Here is a 20530-nt window from a genome sequence, read left to right as displayed (position 1 = left end):
TGTGCAATATTTGTGCATTATTATTTTCAAAATTATTTAAACTCTGTTAAATTGGTTGTTGATCATTGCTAGGCAACCATTTACAAGTCTTGCCATCAGTGGAGATTTTAGCGTGTAAATTGTCGTGGGGCAAACCAAAAAATGTGGGATGGATGCCAGCAAAGCCATACCACAACACTAAACAATAACACCAGTTGCACTATAACGGTGACAAACGGTGCCCACAAACTGTTAGGGCCTACATAAAGCTGACCCAACAGCAGAGTCCCAACAGCAGTCCCAACACCTTACCACTGCTACAGTTCATTCAGCCTCATTTACTGCCTTTCAAAAAACATAGCTGATATGGCTGACTTGCTTAATGTGGTTTCTAATGACAATTGAGATGTACAAGCTATGGTATAAGGGGACGACAAGCGGATAAGAGGCAATCCGTCATTTCGATTATGACATTAATGAACGAGAGGCGACGGACGTAAGTAACAGTTAGTCCATATAACTATTTGTTCAGCACTTTTTAAACGTACAGCGACATAATTCAGAACATGGGTCGTTCTTACACATAAACAGACAATAAAATCTCTTAGAATATTCGATGATTACATTTCTCTAAAACAATTTATAGGCAAACAAGCATACACCGGCCACGAACGATGTGTTTACAATACCGCGTTGGTGAAAATAGACCAAATTATTAGGGTGAGGCACATGGGCTATTAACAGTTTACTACACAACATACACTTATATGTGTATACTGTAGTTTAAGAAAGTAATACTATCTGGCATCCTACATAATTTATGAAGCAGCATATCCATTTTTGGACTCACGTTGTTGTGATGTGCTTGAACAGGAAAGTTGCGAGGCGGTCCATCTTGGGAAAATTTTGTAATCAAAGAGAAATATGCCGGATTTACAATTCTGAGTTGAGTGACCCGTTGAGTGACTTTTCCCAGTCTTAGCTCGTTTTCCCGAGTTCCCAGTTGTCGTGAACTCACAGTTAGCCACTGATTCCTTCCCAAACCACTCATTGTTGGATTTGCGATGTCCAACTTGTTGTGTAATGTCTATGTCCAATGGCCGATTAGCACCAATACGTTTTATCTCTAATTTCTCTTCATATGAAAAATATTTGATTGTCGACTTGATTCATGGTGAGGACTGCTAGCTTGCTAGTAGCTAAGATGTTGAAAGTATGATGTTGACATGATCAGTCCAATCAAAGCTACTGTACATATAACGTGATTTGATGTCATTCTGTGGCCAATGGCCTTGAGCCTTCTTGGATGGGCACTTCTAATATAACTATGGCAGAACCCAAGGGGCAACATTTTTCGAGCTCTAACCTTAGAATTGGGAATGAGTACTGTCCTATGAGTGACAGAAAACTGAGCCAATCATTACAGAAAGCTGAGCCAAACAGGGGCAACACTCTGTATTGTCTGCTGGCTAGCCCCACCACCACAACAATCACTGAGCTAGAGTGAGCTAAATCACTGAGCTAGCTGCCTTACTCAAGAAAGCAAACAAGAGACCATGTTTGTATGCGGCTTTATCAACTCAATAACGTATTTTTTTTATATTTTTTTTTACATTGTTAGCAAACTGATATGTGACACATATTAATGCTAAAATAATAAGCAAAACAGGGAAGCCCCCACCCCCCATTTTTGATTTTGCATAGAATTTTTTTAACTAAAAGTGTGGGGCTCAAATGATGGGTCGCCACTGCTTGCCATACGTTTTGAAGTAGATTTAAGTCTAACTGTAACTTGGCCAATCAGGAATATTCACTGTCTTAGCCTTGTGTTTTAGGTTATTGTCCTGCTGAAAGTTGAATTAATCTTCCAGTGTCTGGTGGAAAGCAGACTGAACTAGCTTTTCCTCTAGGATTTTGCCTGTGCTTAGCTGCATTCTGTAAAAAAAATATCCTGAAAAACTCCCGGTCCTGAACGATAACAAGCATACCCATAACATGATGCAGCCACCACTATGCTTGAAAATATGGAGAGTGGTACTCAGTAATGTGTTGTAATTGCTTTGCCACATTTTTTCCCAGTATTACTTTAATGCCTTGCTGCAAACAGGATGCATGTTTTGGAATATTTTTATTCTATACAGGCTTCCTTCTTTTCACTTTGTCAATTAGGTTAGTATTGTTGAGTAACTACCATGTTGTTGATCCATCCTCAGTTTTCTCCTATCACAGCCATTAAACTATGTAACTGTTTTAAAGTGTCACGTGTGCTCCCTCTCCGGCCTCTAGGTCACCAGGCTGCACGTTATGGCACACACCTGTCACCATCGTTACGTGAATCAGCACATTATGACACTCACCTGGACTCCATCACCGCCTTGATTACCTGCCCTATATGTCACTCCCTTTGGTTCCTTGCCCAGGCGTCATTGTTATGTCTGTGCGTTGTTTGTGTTTTCTTGTTCTGTATTATGTTACGTTTATTTATTAAAACACTCACTCCCTGAACTTGCTTCCCGACTCCCAGCGCACACGTTACATAAAGTCACCATTGGTGAATCCCGAGCAGTTTCCTTCCTCTCCGACAACAGAGTTAGGAAAGACACCTTTATACACCATCCAAAGTGTAATTAATAACTTCACCACGCTCAAAGTGATATTCAATGTCTGTTTTTTTTCTTCATTTTTTACCCATGTACCAATACGTGTCCTCCTTTGCGAGGCATTGGAATACCTCCCTGGTCTTTGTGGTTGAATCTTTGTTGGAAATTCACTGCTCAACTGAGGGACCTTACAGATAATTGTATGTATGGGCTACATAGACGAGGCAGTCATTCAAAAATCATGTTAAACACTATTATTGCACACAGAGTCCATGTAACTTATTATGTGACTTGTGAACTTATTTTGGCTTGCCATAACAAAGGGGTGGAATACTTTTACATTTAAACAAATCTTTATTTAACTAGGCAAGTCAGTATAGAACAAATTCTTATTTACAATGACGGCCAAACCTTAATGACGCCGGGCCAATTGTGCGCTGCCCTATGGAAGTCCCAATCACGTCTGGTTGTGATACAGCACAGGATTGAACTAGGGTCTGTAATGACACCTCTAGCACTGAGATGCAGTGCCTTAGACATCTGCACCACTCGTGCCCTGGCTCAAGACATTTCGGCTTTTCATTTTTAATCAATTTTCCCAATGCTTGAAAAACATCATTCAACTTTTACATTATGGGATATTGTGTGTAGGCCAGTGACAAAAAAACATCTCAATTGAATACATTTTAAATGTAGGCTTAACACAACAAAATGTGGAAAAAGTCAAAGGGTGTGAATACTTTCTGAAGGCACTGTATGCATGATCAGTGGTTTTTACTATTTTTTATTATTGGCTGCATATCAATCAACTGGTGTTGAAATAGCCTAATATGTTAAGCCCATGCTCTCTTGAAACATGGGTTTCAACTTAGGTTTTGTTTACATTTAAGTTATTTAGCATATGCTTTTATCCAGAGCAATTTACAGGAGCAATTAGGATCAGATTAAGTGCCTTGCTCAAGGGCACATAGATTTTTCACCTTGTCGGTTCAGGGATTCAAACCAGTGACTTTTTAATTACTGACCAACGCTCTTAACTGTTAGCCTAATTGCCACCCCATTACCGCTAGATTTAGATATTCAGGAGAATGTGTAGTTTCTCTAAAAGGTGTGTGTGCCTATGTCTGTGTGGGAGGCTGAAGGTGACCAGAGTGAAATGTTGACAGAGTTTGTATGCCATTGTTGTAACGAGTGCACTGAGAGTCGGGACACAAGTTCAGGGAGTGAGTGTTGTAAGAAATAAAAGAAACAATGAGCACGAAACACAACCAACGCCCCGACATGAAAACAGAGTCAATAACACCTGAGGAAAGAACCAAGGGGAGTGACAGATATAGGGAAGATAATCAAGGAGGTGATGGAGTCCAGGTGAGTGTCATGAGACGCATGTGCGCGGGATAATCAGCAGCCTGATTACCTAGAGGCCGGAGAGGGAGTATACGTGACAATTGTATGAATACTTAGGATGCAACCTACATTCTCTATGATTTGTAAGACATTGACAGCCCTCAATCTTTCCAATTGGTGGACAGACGTGACAAAGGAGAAACCCTACACACAACGCTTGCCTCTTGGATACACATTTAAGATTTGCGCTGGGCTCTGCACAGTTGGCGACAGCATCAAGTTGCTCTTTGCTGAGAGAGAGCTAACATAAGGACTTGGATTTGTTTATATTGAAAGGGTGTGGGAGTGTTTTGGAATGCTTCAGACCATTCAGGTGAAAAATACTTATGTACTAGGGTCCGAACTGAAGTAAAAGTATCCATACACCGGATAGGTGCCGTGAAATGTGTTGTTTTACAGGATCAGCCATAGTAGTATGGTGCCACTGGAGAAAATTAGGTTTAAGTGACTTGCTCAAGGACACATCAGCAAATTCTTCACATTGACAGCTCAGGTATTCAAACAAGTGACCTTTTGGTTACTTGCCTAATGCTCTAACCACTAGGCTACCTGCCGCCCTAGATAGTGTGTGTCAGTGGTGCATGCAGTCAATTTGTTCCCTGCTGTTGACAAAGCACGAGAGAGGGAGATTATGCAGGCTGAGGCAAGTCATCTGGCATCTGGTGCAGGATAACAAACCCCTATGTCTGCTGACACAGGGAAAAGGGAAAGAACAAGATAGCTGCTGCGCTGAGAGAGCCGGTTCACCTCCGTCGGGTCTTCCATTGTGCGTTCTTCTCTATCACAACTTCCCTTTGTGCTGCCAAAAAAGGCACCCCCAAAAGCATCTGAGAGTGCAGTTGGTTGGAATCAAAGTGTCTGTCAATAGTATAGTCGGTAGGGATACAGTTAAGTTGTTTTCATGCAAATATGACCACCAAATATAAAGCGACATTTGCGTTCAAGTTTTCTTGCATACCATGCACATACACTATACATACAAAAGTATGTGGACAGCCTTAGTGGATTTGGCTATGTAAGCCACACCAGTTGCTGACAGGTGTATAAAATCAAGCACACAGCCATGCAATCTCCATAGAAAAAAACACTACTAAATGACACCAATAAGAAGAAGAGACTTGCTTGGGCCAAGAAACATGAGCAATGGACATGAGATCGGTGGAAATCTGTCCTTTGGTCTGATGAGTCCAAATTTGGGATTTTTGGTTCCAACCCCGCCGTGTCTTTGTGAGATGTAGACTAGATGAACGGATAATCTCTGCATGTGTGGTTCCCACCGTGAAGCAGGGAGGAGGTGTGGGGTTGCTTTGCTGGTGACACTGTCAGTGATTTATTTAGAACTCAAGACACACTTAACCAGCATGGCTACCACAGCATTCCGCAGCGATACGCCATCCCATCTGGTTTTAGCTTAGTGGGACTGTCATTTGTTTTTCAACAGGACAATGACCCAACACACCTCCAGGCTGTGTAAGGGCCATTTGATCAAGAAGGAGAGTGATGGAGTGCTGCATCAGATGACCTGGCCTCTACAATCACTCGACCTCAACCAAATTGAGATGGTTTGGGAATAGTTGGACCACAGAGTGAAGGAAAAGCAGCCAACAAGTGCTCAGCGTATGTGGGAACTCCTTCAAGACTGTTGTAAAACTATTCCAGGTGAAGCTAGTTGAGAGAATGCCAAGAGTGGGCAAAGCTGTCATCAAGGCAAAGGGTGGCTACTTTGAAGTATCTAAAATATAAATATATTTTGATTTGTTTAACTATTTTTTGGTTACTACATGATTCCAGATGTGTTATTTCATAGTTTTGATGACTTCACTATGATTCTACAATGTAGAAAATGGTGAAGATAAAGAAAAAACATTGAATGAGTAGGTGTGTCCAAACTTTTGATTGGAACTGAATATATTTTAATATTTTACTCCCTTTTTGATCTTGTCTCATTGCTGCAACTCCACAATGGGCTCAGGAGAGCTGAAGGTTGAGCCACGCGTCCTCCAAAACATGACCCGGTTCTTTATGCCCACCCACACCAATGTGCTGGAGGAAACACTGTTCAACTGATGACCAAAGTCAGCCTGCAGGCACCTGGCCCGCCAGAGTGCGATGAGCCAAGTAAAGCCCCCCAGATGACACTGGGCCATTTGTACACCACCCTACGGGACTCCCGGTCACAGCTGGTTGTGATACAGCCTGGGATAAAACCCAGGTCGGTAGTGAAACCTCAAGCACTGTGATGCAATGCCTTAGAACACTGTGCCACTCGGGAGGCCCTAGAACCAGAATTGTTTGTTGGTAGCTTCATGAAATGTGTTTCCATGGCCGAGCAGCCTCACACAAGTCTAAGATCACCATGCGCATTGCCAAGAGTCGGCTGGAGTGGTGTAAAGCTCGCCACCCCTGGACTCTGGAGCAGTGGAAACAGGTTCTCTGGAGTGATGAATTGCTTCACCATCTGGCAGTCCGATGGACAATTCTGGGTTTGGCTGATGCCAGGAGAACGCTACCCGCTCTAAATGCATAGTGCCAACTGTAAAGTTTGGTGGAGGAGGAATAATGGTCTGGGGCTGTTTTTCATGGTTGGGCTAGGCCTCTTCGTTCCAGTGAAGGTGAATCTTAACACTACAGCATACAATGACATTCTAGACGATTCTGTGCTTCCAACTTTGTGGCAACAGTTTGGGAAAGGCCCTATCCTGTTTCAGCATACAGAAATGGTTTGTTGAGATCAGTGTAAAAGAACATGACTGGCCTGTACAGAGCCCTGACCTCAACCCCATTGAACACCTTTGGGATGAATTGGAAAGCAGACTGCGAGCCAGTCCTAATCGCCCAACATCGGGGCCCGACCTCACTAATGCTCTTGTGGCTGAATGGAAGCTCGTTCCCTCAGCAATGTTCCAACATCTTGTGGAAGCCTTCCCAGAAGAGTGGAAGCTGTTATAGCAGCAAAGGGGGGACCAACTCCATATTAATGCCCATGATTTTGGAATTAAATGTTCCACAAACAGGTGTCCACAAACTTTTGGTCATGTAGTGTATGTTATAGTCTACAAACAGAGTGGGTACTTTCTTTTCAAATAACTTTGCTGATTTCGACTGAATGATAAACAGACAAAGGTTACCATGGCAAAGCATAGATTAATGGTCAGAGGGCAGTCACAGACATATGACTAAAGGGGAGCATGCCGACGCTCCTTAAAAACCTGTCAATTGAGAAAGAAGTATGGTTGAAAGCAACGCTGGCAGCTCCGCTTTGAAAGAAATGCTACTGAGAATTATCTAGTGGTATCTGAACATGTAGATGCTTGTGTAGATACTGTAATTTAAGCTCAAGAGGTGCTATACTGGAACTTAGCAAGTCTACATTTGTATCCCATCATTTTTCAGAGACTGAACCGTAAAGCTTGAGAGACTTCGTGAGACACTTACATGTTGTTTACAATTCAAGCCATTGAAAGCAGGATAAGTACTTAAGTCAAGGCTTGAAAATGGGTCTGTTGGAGTAGTCTGACGTAGTGTGGCAACATAGACAGAACTGTGAGTTCACCAGAGAGCTCTTAAAATATTCCCTAAAGTTGTTGGAACGTTCACTCATGAGATGAATCTACACTACAGAATTAGTTTTGAAACCTTTTTGTATTGAATTCTTTCATTGTTTCCTTTGAGACACACAGACTAGTGAGCCAGAACCCAATGTCTAACATTGATTTGAGGAATCTCTTCACCCCAAGCGAGACCTGCCATCAAAATAATTTTCCTTAGCAGTGGTCTTTGGTGTTACAACCAATTCATTCTTCTCTAACAAAGCAACTTAGATACACCACTGTCAATGCCTCTTTCTTTCTCTCATTTCCCATCATATTAAATCCTCATCCTTTTCCTGCTAAACCAGTTCTTCACTCAGTGTAATCACTTAGTTTGTGTGTACAACCTCTCAAGGCGTGCAGAATGCAGGTCTCTGGGGCTCATTGTGTATAAATATTTATCCTCGATGGATTTCCTCCAGCGTGCACATTCTTTATCTTTATGGCCTACTTGTTATCTACCAAAGGGTGTCTGAGTTAGTGGGGATAGTGCTCATACAGTGCATTCGGAAAAGTATTCAGACTCCTTGACTTTTTCCACATTTTGTTACGTTACAGCCTTAATCTAAAATTTATAAAAATGTTCCCTCATCAATCTACTACACACAATTATACATAATGACAAAGCAAAAACAGGTTTTTAGAAATGTAGCAAATTTATTTAAAAACTGAAATATTACATTTACATAAGTATTCAGACCATTTACTCAGTACTTTGTTGAAGCATCTTTGGCAGCGATTACAGTCTCGAGTCTTCTTGGGTATGACACTATAAGCTTGTCACACTGGTATTTGGAGAGTTTCTCCCATTCTTCTCTGCAGATCCTCTCAAGCTCTGTCAGGTTGGATGGGGAGCGTTGCTGCACAGCTATTTTTTATGTCTCTTCAGAGATATTTGATCGGGGTCAAGTCCGGGCTCTGGCTGGGCCACTCAAGGACATTCAGAGACTTGTCCCGAAGTCACTCCTGAAATGTCTTGGTTGTGTGCTTAGGGTCGTTGTCCTGTTGGAAGGTGAACCTACGCCCAAGTCTGAGGTCCTAAGTGCTCTGGAGACAGGTATTCATCAAGGAACTCTCTTTGCTCCGTTCATCTTTTCCTCGATCCTGACTTGTCTCCCAGTCCATGCTGCTGAAAAACACTCCCACAGCATGATGCCACCACCATGCCTCACCGTAGGGATGGTGCCAGGTTTCCTCGAAACATGCCGCTTAGCTTTCAGGCCACAGAGATCAATATTGGTTTCATCAGACCAGAGGATCTGTTTCTCGTGGTTTGAGAGTATTTAGGTGCCTTTTGGCAAACTCAAATTGGGTTGTCATGTGCCTTTTATTGAGGAGTGGCTTCCATCTGGCCACTCTACCATAAAGGCCTGATTGGTGGAGTGCTGCAGAGATGGTTGTCCTTCTGAAAGGTTCTCCCATCTCCACATAGGAACTCTAGAGCTCTGTCAGAGTGACCATCGGGTTCTTGGTCACCTCCCTGACCAAGACCCTTCTCCCCTGATTGCTCAGATTGGCTGGGCGGCCAGCTCTGGGAAGAGTCTTGGTGGTTCCAAACTTATTCCATTTAAGAATGATGGAGGCCACAGTGTTCTTGGGGACCTTCAATGCTGCAGACATTTTTTTGGTACCCTTCCCCATATCTGTGCCTCGCCACGATCCTGTCTCGGAGCTCTACAGACAATTCCTTTGACCACGTGGGTTGTTTTTTTCTCTGACATGCACTGTCAACTGTGGGACCTTATGTAGACAAGTGTTTGCCTTTACAAATCATGTCCAATCAATTGAATTTACCACAGGTGGACTCCAATCAAGTTGTAGAAACATCTCAAGTATGATCAATGGAAACAGGATGCACCTGAGCTCAATTTCGAGTCACATAACAAAGGGTCTGAATTCTTATGTAAATAACATATCTATGTGTTTTTTTTATTTTAATAAATTAGCACAATTTTCTAAAAACCTGTTTGTCATTATGGGGTATTTTGTGTAGATTGCTTAGGATTTATTTTTATTTTTAATCCATTTTAGAATAAGGCTGTAATGTAACAAAATGTGGAAAAAGTCAAGGGGTCTGAATACTTTCCAAAGGCACTGTATATATACTGTGTGCAGTATGTGCTCAGTATGTAGGATCACAAAGGGTGCATTGAAAAGTCTGAGTACCTAATCGTCTTGGTTGGATGAAGCTGTTTTCCACTACACTTTCTTCTAAGAAAGAAAGGCTATCTTCTAATCAGGGGTGAAAGTAGAATAAATGTTTTCCTGATACCCAACCTCCTAAATGTGCACACGCTTGCGCCAAACATTTTTATGGACCTAATCATAGAATTACATATATAATCGCTATTAATTCAATAGCATCTCTGTGGGCCTAGTCGTAAAGATTTGTCATTTCACTTTTAAAATGTATTGTGCCATAAACACAGGCAGTCATTATGTTTTCATCTGATTGTCAGACAATCACGTCACTCCATTACTAGGCTACCTGCACACGTTCATCCTCTCACAACATATTACCAGCCTCCAAACAGTGGTGAATGGAAAGAGACTGTTACTCAAAACACCACAACGTGTCATGACATTTGGCGATTGGCATTAGGCCAGAATTTGTGTGTCCACTGCTGTACTCGCGGGTCTCAGTGTCGGCCACTCATCGCTGCCTTGGAAAATGTCTGTTTTTCTCGAAACCACGTCGCATTTTGGATCGTAGGCTATACCACCCGTTTTCATGTCCATTTGCACATTTTTCATGCCTCTGACTGGTACGGAGTACCCCCATGATTTATTTTGCCGGGACGCCGTACCAGACTGTACCGCCTTACTTTCACCCCTTGGTTCTAATCTACAGTAAAGCAATCTTTAAATTTCAATTGGAGCCCGACAGATATATCATCCGATAATTCCAGCGATAGCCGATATTCAATAAATGGGATGAAAAAAGAGAATCTCATGCTGATCTGAACACTTGCAACCATTCTCATGATATGTCATTATTGTCTCAATGTAAGAAATCAACATAACGTTTTTTTGTTTTTTGTTGTATAACGGTATATCGGCAGATATATCGGTATCGGTAAAGTTTGTCCCCCATAAAATCATAATATGTATCGGACCCCAAAAAACTATCGGTCGGGCTCTAGTTTCAGTTGAAGACCAATTGTTTTCAGATTGGTATGGTAACAGCATCATAAGTCACATTCATGACAAACTCCTTTGTTGTACACCAGACAGACATCCAGATGTTGTCTATGATCAGGGTGAGAGGGAATTTTCTAACACCTGTTCCCCTCACTACAGCTGTGTGTTCAGGGTATGAGGGAGGCATTGGGGCTGGGTAAGGTTTTTAGTGAATGAATGACATAGACAAAAGCCCCTTTTATAGCAACAGACGCCACCAGGGAGATTACCCCCCAGAGCCATGGTCTGTAGGCGGGCACATTTTGTTGTCATGTTTCACGGTTAGCTGGGGTTTGCCAAGGTGAGCAAGACACAGCTATTCAGAACTGTCCTGTAGGGACATGTCAGCTTTCTTTTACTGGGTTTTCCCCCAGTTTCCATCTGCCAGACTGCGGTTCTGTGTTGTTCGACCTCATTGGATCTTTAAGCCCGTTGTTGAAATGCAACCCAACATCCACCGCCACATGCTTGACTAAAACCAGTCACTTAGTCAGTTCTATTGGACTACTGTTGATGCCAGTTCAGCTGATTTCATCAACCAATCTGTGTGCAGTATGATGTGGTGTCCCTGAATCTCCCTGAATATGTCAAATATTTTTCATTAGAGGTTCAGAATAAACTAAGGCAGTGTTTTCCAAATGGAGGGTTGGGACCTATTGGTTGGTCACAGTAAAAGCCTTCTCGGCTGTGGTTCAAAGTTGGGACTTGGCTACAAATGTGGTATTCTTAATGTTAAGTGAAGGAAAGTAAAGTAAGGATAGAAGTCAATAGGCTATAGTTGGGTGATGTCTCCAAAAAGTTATCATATCTCCAAAAAGTTATCATATCTCAGGCTATCACAGACCAGAGCATTGCTATCAGGTGATAAATACATCTGGTGTAAATCTGCCAGCGGTCCCTGCGGCATACAATGCTTCACACAGAATGGGGCAGTCATCAGTTTTATGGGGCAGACCTGGAGTTTGGCTTTCTCTCTTGCACAAGTACTATGTTGTTCTATATTGTCTTAGTCAGTTGAGACCTATAAATGTAGCCTATTGTCTGCAAATCTGAACAATGATATATTGGGCCTTTCTTTGAAACTCACACCCAACTAAGAAAATCATACCCATGCATCCCTCACATAAGGATGACATCTGGTCCAAGGTCACCCGTTTCTAATAAGCATGGAACTTGTAACTCCCATTGGACCAAAAATATTTCCAAGCTCTTGATGGTCCTGAGTTATGAGTAATTAATTCATCTGCGTGTGGTTGTTATGAGCACACTGAATAGCTGACAACATGCTGGAGGGTTGTTTTCTTCTTATTAGATTTGGCCAAGTCTCACAAAGATGCTATTTTGGCTCTGCTGGTGAGTGGTTGTTCTCACCGCAGTTAGCATTTTTTCATCATGAATCTTGTTCTGGAGGCAGCTCTGCAGAGTGGTCACTAGCTGGCACAGCCACAATATCATAAAATATGATTTTAAACCTAACCTTAACCACACTGCTAACCCTAATTCCTAACCTGAACCTTAAATTAAGACCAAAAAGCTAATTTTTGTTTTCATACATTTTTACAATATAGTCCATTTTGACTTTACACCTGGCCTATCGAAGGGGAAATCACTCAGTTCTGCCACCAGGACAAGACTCGTGACAATAAACGTCAACCTGCGTTCTGCATAGAGACTTTTTTGGCTACGGTTCATTGCATCAGCTGAACCCCAAAAGATCTGAACTAACTGTCTTGTCACGTTGAGTGTCAAAGCAAAAGATATATAGGCGGTCTATTAAATAGGTATTATGTTGTTTATTTTAAAAATATTGGATGAAAAGTGAACACCTGCCCTTGAATATTTTTGATGTTGCTTTCTCTTGCAGCATTCTTCAACACAGTACCTGCACTTTGATATTAGAGTAGGAGTGTCAGATGTTCAGGCTGCTGCACTGATACTATGGAGGCTCTGGTCTACAGCGCCTGGTTAAATTGTGTTTGAGAGCTTATTTTTACTCTCTAAATGGTTAAATGAGTGAGAAATATATGTTGTTGCAATAGTATATGTTGCCCACTCACAAACTATTATCTCAAATTAACATGTTGAATTATTTAGCCATATTGTGACGCACTCAGGCGTAGTGGGAGCGGAGTCAGGTGCAGGAGGCAGAAGGTACGGAATAGTGCTTTTATTTCAGCACAGGGAAAATCGTACACTCCAAATACCAGGCGCACATCCACGATTGGCCCAAAACAGTACCTAACTAGTCTGGAGAAAAACCCAAAACGAAACACACTACCACACATAAACACAGTGGAAAAATAAGCCCGCACAAAGAGCAGGCGGGCCTACCGGCTTAAATAGCCCAACTAAAAACCTAAACAAGAAACAGGTGAAACCAATAAGACAAAACCAACAGAAAAGGGAAAAGGGATCAGTGGCAGCTAGTAGACTGGTGACGATGACCGCCGAGCGCCGCACGAACAGGAAGAGGAGCCACCTTCGGTAGGAGTCGATGTGTCTGCTTGGGGGGGGATATATACGGCTCTTCGATTATAATCACAGCCGTATATATCCCCCCAAGCAGACACATCGATGGCTCTGAACGAACTTTATTTAACTCTCTGCAAACTGGAAACGATTTATCCGGAGGCTGCATTCATGGTAGCTGGGGATTTTAACAAGGCTAATCTGAAAACAAGACTCCCTAAATTTTATCAGCATATCGATTGCGCAACCAGGGGTGGAAAGACCTTGGATCATTGTTACTCTAACTTCCGCGACGCATATAAGGCCCTGCCCCGCCCCCCTTTCGGAAAAGCTGACCACGACTCCATTTTGTTGATCCCTGCCTACAGACAGAAACTAAAACAAGAGGCTCCCACGCTGAGGTCTGTCCAACGCTGGTCCAACCAAGCTGACTCCACACTCCAAGACTGCTTCCATCACGTGGACTGGGACATGTTTCGTATTGCGTCAGATAACAATATTGACGAATACGCTGATTCGGTGTGCGAGTTCATTAGAACGTGCGTTGAAGATGTCATTCCCATAGCAACGATTAAAACATTCCCTAAACAGAAACCGTGGATTGATGGCAGCATTCGTGTGAAACTGAAAGCGCGAACCACTGCTTTTAATCAGGGCAAGGTGTCTGGTAACATGACTGAATACAAACAGTGCAGCTAGTCCCTCCGCAAGGCTATCAAACAAGCTAAGCGTCAGTACAAAGACAAAGTAGAATCTCAATTCAACGGCTCAGACACAAGAGGCATGTGGCAGGGTCTACAGTCAATCACGGACTACAGGAGGAAATCCAGCCCAGTCACGGACCAGGATGTCTTGCTCCCAGGCAGACTAAATAACTTTTTTGCCCGCTTTGAGGATAATACAGTGCCACTGACACGGCCTGCAATGAAAACATGCGGTCTCTCCTTCACTGCAGCTGAGGTGAGTAAGACATTTAAACGTGTTAACCCTCGCAAGGCTGCAGGCCCAGACGGCATCCCCAGCCGCGCCCTCAGAGCATGCGCAGACCAGCTGGCCGGTGTGTTTACGGACATATTCAATCAATCCCTATACCAGTCTGCTGTTCCCACATGCTTTAAGAGGGCCACCATTGTTCCTGTTCCCAAGAAAGCTAAGGTAACTGAGCTAAACGACTACCGCCCGTAGCACTCACATCCGTCATCATGAAGTGCTTTGAGAGACTAGTCAAGGACCATATCACCTCCACCCTACCTGACACCCTAGACCCACTCCAATTTGCTTACCGCCCAAATAGGTCCACAGACGATGCAATCTCAACCACACTGCACACTGCCCTAACCCATCTGGTCAAGAGGAATACCTATGTGAGAATGCTGTTCATCGACTACAGCTCGGCATTCAACACCATAGTACCCTCCAAGCTCGTCATCAAGCTCGAGACCCTGGGTCTCGACCCTTCCCTGTGCAACTGGGTACTGGACTTCCTGACGGGCCGCCCCCAGGTGGTGAGGGTAGGCAACAACATCTCCTCCCCGCTGATCCTCAACACTGGGGCCCCACAAGGGTGCGTTCTGAGCCCTCTCCTGTACTCCCTGTTCACCCACGACTGCGTGGCCACGCACGCCTCCAACTCAATCATCAAGTTTGCGGACGACACAACAGTGGTAGGCTTGATTACCAACAACGACGAGACGGCCTACAGGGAGGAGGTGAGGGCCCTCGGAGTGTGGTGTCAGGAAAATAACCTCACACTCAATGTCAACAAAACTAAGGAGATGATTGTGGACTTCAGGAAACAGCAGAGGGAACACCCCCCTATCCACATCGATGGAACAGTAGTGGAGAGGGTAGCAAGTTTTACGTTCCTCGACATACACATCACAGACAAACTGAATTGGTCCACTCACACAGACAGCATCGTGAAGAAGGCGCAGCAGCGCCTCTTCAACCTCAGGAGGCTGAAGAAATTCGGCTTGTCACCAAAAGCACTCACAAACTTCTACAGATGCACAATCGAGAGCATCCTGGCGGGCTGTATCACCGCCTGGTACGGCAACTGCTCCGCCCTCAACCGTAAGGCTCTCCAGAGGGTAGTGAGGTCTGCACAACGCATCACCGGGGGCAAACTACCTGCCCTCCAGGACACCTACACCACCCGATGTTACAGGAAGGCCATAAAGATCATCAAGGACATCAACCACCCGAGCCACTGCCTGTTCACCCCGCTATCATCCAGAAGGCGAGGTCAGTACAGGTGCATCAAAGCTGGGACCGAGAGACTGAAAAACAGCTTCTATCTCAAGGCCATCAGACTGTTAAACAGCCACCACTAACATTGAGTGGCTGCTGCCAACACACTGACAATGACACTGACTCAACTCCAGCCACTTTAATAATGGGAATTGATGGGAAATTATGTAAATATATAAACAATGCTACCTTATATAATGTTACTTACCCTACATTATTCATCTCATATGCATACGTATATACTGTACTCTATATCATCGACTGCATCCTTATGTAATACATGTATCACTAGCCACTTTAACTATGCCACTTTGTTTACATACTCATCTCATATGTATATACTGTACTCGATATCAGCTACTGTATCTTGCCTATGCTGCTCTGCACCATCACTCATTCATATATCCTTATGTACATATTCTTTATCCCCTTACACTGTGTATAAGACAGTAGTTTTGGAATTGTTAGTTAGATTACTTGTTGGTTATTACTGCATTGTCGGAACTAGAAGCACAAGCATTTCGCTACACTCGCATTAACATCTGCTAACCATGTGTATGTGACAAATAAAATTGGATTTGATTTGATTTGACACATATTCAATTATTTTATATTGAGTAAATTTCCTTAATGTAGACAGTTTGTGTTACTACCTTACACAAGTTAGCATTTTCACCCCATAAATGACACATCCTTTTTTACCTCAGATTGGGGATGTTAGTATAAATGTTTATATATATACTATATACTATCTTAAGATCAATTGCTTAAATCCCTTGGCTGAATACAGTGTGCAACATCCTAAGTGGTGGAAAACTGTATTTTATTTCCTCATTTTTTCCCCCCAACTGCCCACCATTAAAGCTAGATAAGGAGGGAAATGATGCCTTTGCAGCCTGAACGGTGGGTGCGTTATGTACGAACATGGGACACGAGTGTATTACCAGTTAGGCACATAAATCCTAGACGATAGCGTAAATTTAGCGCCCACTATCGGCTGCCTAAGCTACTCACTAATCAAATTGGGGTTTCATCCATACATCAAGGTCAGTGCCATTGAGATCAACCATTTTTTTTAAAGATAGACATAAAATTGAATGGTTACAGAATTTACAGAATAACTTGAAGAGAGATAGGAGGGAAGGCTTCCTCATTCAAAGGCTGAAAAACAGAAGTGTACCTGGTTACTTATTATGTTAGATCGTACAACTGATAGACATAAATGGGATTCCTCTCTTAATGTCCATCTGCAAGGTTTGGAATGATGAGTTTTAGCAAGGAAGGTAGTGTGTACTAGTCCCTGATCACAACATCCAAGTCTTTCAAGCCTTTGTGAAAATGCACCACTGCATCAAAGCCTCTCATGTTAGACTTTTAATGGCCATTTAAAAATAGCTTGTTCACAAATTACAGCTTTTAAAGGGTACCCTTGGGCTGTCGGACGCGGAAGCATTTTTAAGACCGTTAAAACAAGAAAGAAACTACAATTCACCCTATTTCACCTCTACAACTGTCATCCCCTCCCCCATAGAAAAAAGCCAGAGAAGGAAAAGTTTCCAAGCCTTCACAGCTGCTTTTTAGGAAACCAGTAAACTGTAATAAAGCGAAGCCAAAGATAGAGCAAGGATAAAGTGGTGAGAGGGTTCAGCCGTCCCCCTTCCTCCGACCCCTCCCTGTCCTCCACCCAATCATCTCTCCACCCATTCAATTGACAGACCAATTCCCTCTAAATTCTCTGGAGGAAATTGACTAATAATGCCTTGGAGATTTATCTGGGTCCCGGAAGCCCAGCTCCTCCTGAGGTTCTCTATTAGAACGTTACAGTAATGTACCATGCCGCAATTTACTGTGATGACCATGTCTAGCCATGCAGCTATCTAAAAACATTCATTCCATTTTCCATTTGATTTAGTTTAATGTAATTTTCTTTGTAGCCTAGATGTATGTGATTTTGTCAAAACAATAGCTTAATTTACATTCTTTGAATGGTACTTAGTTGCACATACCTATTTTCACAGGGATGGCCTCAGAAGACTCACCCATATGGCCTGAAGAAGACGACAAGATTTGATCATACTCAGGACACTCTGAAGGAACAATTGCACCTGTCGGGAGGTGTCTATCCAGAGACTGTGTTGTCATGGAATGGCACAGAGTCAATCTGGAATCGGCCTCGCTGTGGTGTTCCAGACTATCCTACTCAGAAGCAAAGTGGCATCTCGGACTACCACATGCAGAAGGGGGGCACCTTTGGAGGAAAGCAGCGGCGGAAGCGCTTCGTTGTCTTTGGGGGGCGCTGGGACAAGACTGACCTCACCTACAAGTAAGGTTATTCTTCTTTGGTTGATCTAGACCAGGTATTCCCAAACTGGGGTACGCCAAATAAAAATGTGATTCACATAAAAAAATTATTATAATAATAATAATAGTATTTTAGAAAAAAAAAATACAAAAAATATCTTCAAATATTCAAACAGTCCATTAATATTTTCCAACAGGGTTATACATTTGGGTGAGGTTTTTTTCTCGCCTGAGTAGCCTCGTTTCACTGCCAAAAATGTAATTAAACCATCTAGTGTTCAGCGAAATAACAACACAATGTCAAATACAGGTAGCCTAGGTAGCCTAGTCAAATAATTAACATCCATTCACATTCACTGTTTGAGTAGTAAGACATGTACAAAAGCAACAGATACCATTCATAAGAAGGGCCTAGAAGCGTCTTATATGGTGAGCTACCGAGTGGCTAGGACAGGCAAGCCCCATGCTATTGTGGAGGACTTAATTCTTCCTGCTGCCACAGATATGGCTGGGACAATGTTTGGGGAAAAGGCCCAAAAACTATACAGACAATGACTTCATCAACAACACTGTTTCACAGCGCATCAGTGACATGGCAGAAGATGTTTTGAAACAATTACTGCTTTGCATACAAGCCAGTTATATGCTTTACAACTGGATGAGTCAACTGACGTGGCGGGCCTGACACAGATCCTGGTATATGTCTGTTACGTTTATTGGGGGTCAATTAAGGAAGACATCCTCTTCTGCAAACTACTGGAAACCAGGGCAACATGAGAGGATATTTTTAAAGTACTGGACAGCTTTGTGACATCAAATGGACTTTGGTGGTCAAGATGTGTTGGTGTCTGTACTGATGGCGTAAAAGCCATGACAGGGAGACTTAGTGGAGTGGTAACGCGCATGCAAGCAGTTGCTCCCGACTCCACTTGGGTACACTGCAGCATCCACCGAGAGGCTCTTGCTGCCAAGGGAATGCCTGACAGCTTGAAAGACGTTTTGGACACTACAGTGAAAATGGTTAACTTTGTTAACTTAAAGCAAGGCCCCTGAACTCTCGTGTATTTTCTGCATTATACAATGATATGGGCAGCGACCATGTAACACTTTTATAACACTGGTTATAAAGGGGCAAAGTATTGATATGATATTTTAAATTGAGAGACAAGCTTGAAGTTGTCTTTACTGACCATCATTTGCACTTGTCTGACCGCTTGCATGATGCCGGGTTTCTCACACGACTGGCCTATCTGGCAGATGTTTTTTCTCTCCTGAATGATCTAAATCTAGGATTACAGGGACTCTCTGCAACTATATTCAATGTGCGGGACAAAATTGAGGCTATGATTAAGAAGTTGGAGCTCTTTTCTGTCTGCATTAACAAGGACAACACAGGTCTTTCCATCATTGTATGATTGTTTGTGTGCAAATTAAATCAAGCTTACGGACAATGTATCACATAGTGTGTGTGGCAGGCTTACAACGATGGAAAAAACAACATTTGAGAGTGCGCTGACCCTGGTGCTAGAGGAGGTACGCAGCTGGAGGTTGAATGTTTGAAGGGGTGCGTGACCATACATTTTTTAAATTTGTATTTCGTATGTAAATTACATTTTTATTTGGAGTACCCCAGTTTGGGAACCACTGCTCTAGACATATCCATGCATTTAGCTTTTTCACTGGGATCTGCTTTTCCTGACTTTGCTCTGGAATTTTTATACATGGCGTACAAATTCAAGAGGTTATCACTGATATCTGTAGTTTAGCCAGCAAGGACAGAGACACAAATCCAACCCCTGTCACGGTAGACTGGTTAACTTCTACAGTACACTGGCAGGCAAAGGCCACTACTGGCTGGCAAAGGCCACCACCGGCCTGCAAAGGTCGCTACTGGCTGGCAAAAGCCACTACATTGTTCTGAATGAAAGGCGGGTAATGTGTACATCATATGTATCACTCTGGTCCCCAACCCAGCACCTCAGCTTATTTTATATGCTCAAAATCAAGAATCATTTGGGTTAGGCCACCCAGGTTACAGCTACTGAGAGGAGAGAGGAGGCTTTATACTGACGCCAAAACTTCTAAAGAGACACATTTCAGTGAAGGATAATTTACTTTGTTGTAAAGGATAGGCTGCCCAGCCTATGCAGATGTGTATTCAGTGTTTGGCTGAGTTCATGTTTTTGATAGAATTTCAAACCAGACATGGCAGAAAACTAGGAGGCACTACTTCAATTTACTTTGGGATTTCTTTGCCTTTGAAGCACCTATTGAGTGACACGGTGACCTCGTGCCCTCGGGGTCAGCTGCACTCCTCCCTGTGTTTGGACTGCCTTGCCTCTTCCATTAAAGTCAAAAGACGGGCCACACCGGACATTTGCCACCCACCCCCTCTGTCATTTGGAGCCAGGGGGGGTCGCGACCTGAAAAAAACATAGCCATTTACAAGACAGTGTCAGAGCACTCAAGCATGTTACAGCAGAGCAGACTGCATGCTTCCTGATGTCTCCACATACAGCTCAGCAGGAAGGGGGCTGGAGAGGGGAAAGGTCAAGCTAATAGTTACTTCCAGAGGAGTGTTATCAGAAGAGCAACACTGAGTCTTTGTTACAGAAAGCAATTTCTTTTTCAGCACAACAGTAAGTGTCACTCATATTTTTTTCATTAGTCCACTGTTAATACAGTCCCAAAACATTTCAAGATATAGGATTTTCAAGAAGCAAAGTGTCACTTGCCACATCATGATGATGCCTG

The 20530-nt window shown here is 43.0% G+C and overlaps 1 protein-coding gene across 1 annotated transcript in view; it reads left to right on the top strand.

Moving 5' to 3' along the window:
• The window catches only part of mmp11b (matrix metallopeptidase 11b), a 35884-nt gene that overhangs the window by 938 nt on the left and 14416 nt on the right, over positions 1 to 20530 (top strand). The window contains exon 2 of the mRNA XM_024381658.2: positions 17494 to 17798. Within this exon, the coding sequence (XP_024237426.1) occupies positions 17494 to 17798 (305 nt within the window). The remainder of the gene's footprint in view (positions 1 to 17493; positions 17799 to 20530) is intronic.

Source organism: Oncorhynchus tshawytscha, linkage group LG20 (genome assembly GCF_018296145.1).
Source record: "Oncorhynchus tshawytscha isolate Ot180627B linkage group LG20, Otsh_v2.0, whole genome shotgun sequence".
Lineage (NCBI taxonomy): Eukaryota > Metazoa > Chordata > Actinopteri > Salmoniformes > Salmonidae > Oncorhynchus > Oncorhynchus tshawytscha.
Note: the sequence above shows the minus strand (reverse complement) of the source record. Positions and strands in the feature narration are given on the sequence as shown.